The sequence below is a fragment of the Perkinsus marinus genome (assembly GCF_000006405.1).
Source record: "Perkinsus marinus ATCC 50983 genomic scaffold scf_1104296937460, whole genome shotgun sequence".
NCBI classification, from domain to species: domain Eukaryota; phylum Perkinsozoa; order Perkinsida; family Perkinsidae; genus Perkinsus; species Perkinsus marinus.
This window is the reverse complement of record NW_003213829.1, coordinates 1-1,184: the sequence shown is the minus strand read 5'-3', so window position 1 is coordinate 1,184 and position 1,184 is coordinate 1. Positions and strand designations below refer to the sequence as shown.

Genomic DNA, 1,184 nt, shown 5'->3' with positions numbered 1-1,184 from the left:
GTACAGCACAACTTCAGACCAAATGCCATTGCGAGATCATCCTACATGGATGATCTGGTGATATCTCTCATAAGGAGGATGTGACGTGAACGTCAGCTCCAAGAGCTCTGTGTAACTATGATCTCAACTCAAGCGTACAAAGAGACAGGTCATCACGGAAGGCGACACCAAACTACTTGGTGTGATGTTTATCGATGGTGGTCGATATCTGACGATCCCCCCTGAGAAACTCGACAGCTTCAAGTTGAAAGTTCCTAGAGAGGGTTACTCATATGCGAACCTATTGGGTACTCTGGGGTCCCTTGATGAGTCTCCAGTTGTACCTGCTTGGGCGTTGGCGCTAAAACATTATGCGCAAGGTTTGGTTGCTAAAGAAAGAGCGAGCCGGTCTCTGCCATGGTCTGCGGGATCTTCGGAAGAGTTAAGGAAGTTAATCGCTAGATGGCACAGCATGGTGAGCTCAATGCCTCCAGAAGACTTCGTGCTACAAAGACTTTATGATTATGAACAGCCTTTACAGATCTTCACAGACGCGTCGAAGCGAGCTGGTGGGTTTATCTTCTATCAGGATGAGACGATACTCCTTCAACGAGTATTCATCTTCGCTGAGTCTGAGACGAACCTACCTATAGTTTGCTTGGAAGCTCATACACTCTACCGTGCGTTTGCTGCTGTTCATCAAATTGAACTAGCTGGTCATCGTCGATTCCCCGAAGTCCATTACCATGTCGATAATGTCGCAGTTGAAGCTACTTTCAGGGTTGGTCGGCCGGCGACATTCTCCAATAAGGACGCAAAGCCCATTTTGGCTAAGTACGTGGCAATGGTGAATGCCCTGTATGACCCGTTGGACTTCGGGCGTATTATCTTTGTCAAGCGTGTGTCTACCACTGAGAATCCGGCGGACTGTTTAACTCGTCATGATTTATTAACAAGCTTTGTTCAGTTCGCTAACAGCAAGTCTATCGACTTATGTAATGTTAGCAGCTCGCCAACTTGTTCGAAGATTGCTCATGGATATGCTCCTTCTCAAGGTGTGACTATAGCAGCCCTCGGGGTGACGATTCCATCAAGGAAACTCCACGGTTTACCAACCACCCACGAGCTATGTGCAGGTCAGGGGGAGGACAGCCAAATTCAGCTTGTCAAACAATTGTTACAACGTCATGAAGGTGCACCTGCTG

General features: G+C 47.7%; 1 protein-coding gene across 1 annotated transcript; it reads left to right on the top strand.

The window, feature by feature from the left end:
• Nucleotides 1-463: 463 nt before the first annotated feature.
• On the top strand, nucleotides 464-974 carry Pmar_PMAR026684 (hypothetical protein; the record flags this gene model as incomplete). Its single annotated transcript, XM_002783071.1, has 1 exon — nucleotides 464-974. A coding segment is annotated over one exon (511 nt), but the record flags the coding sequence as incomplete, so codon positions are not given.
• Between the last annotated feature and the right edge of the window lie 210 nt (nucleotides 975-1,184).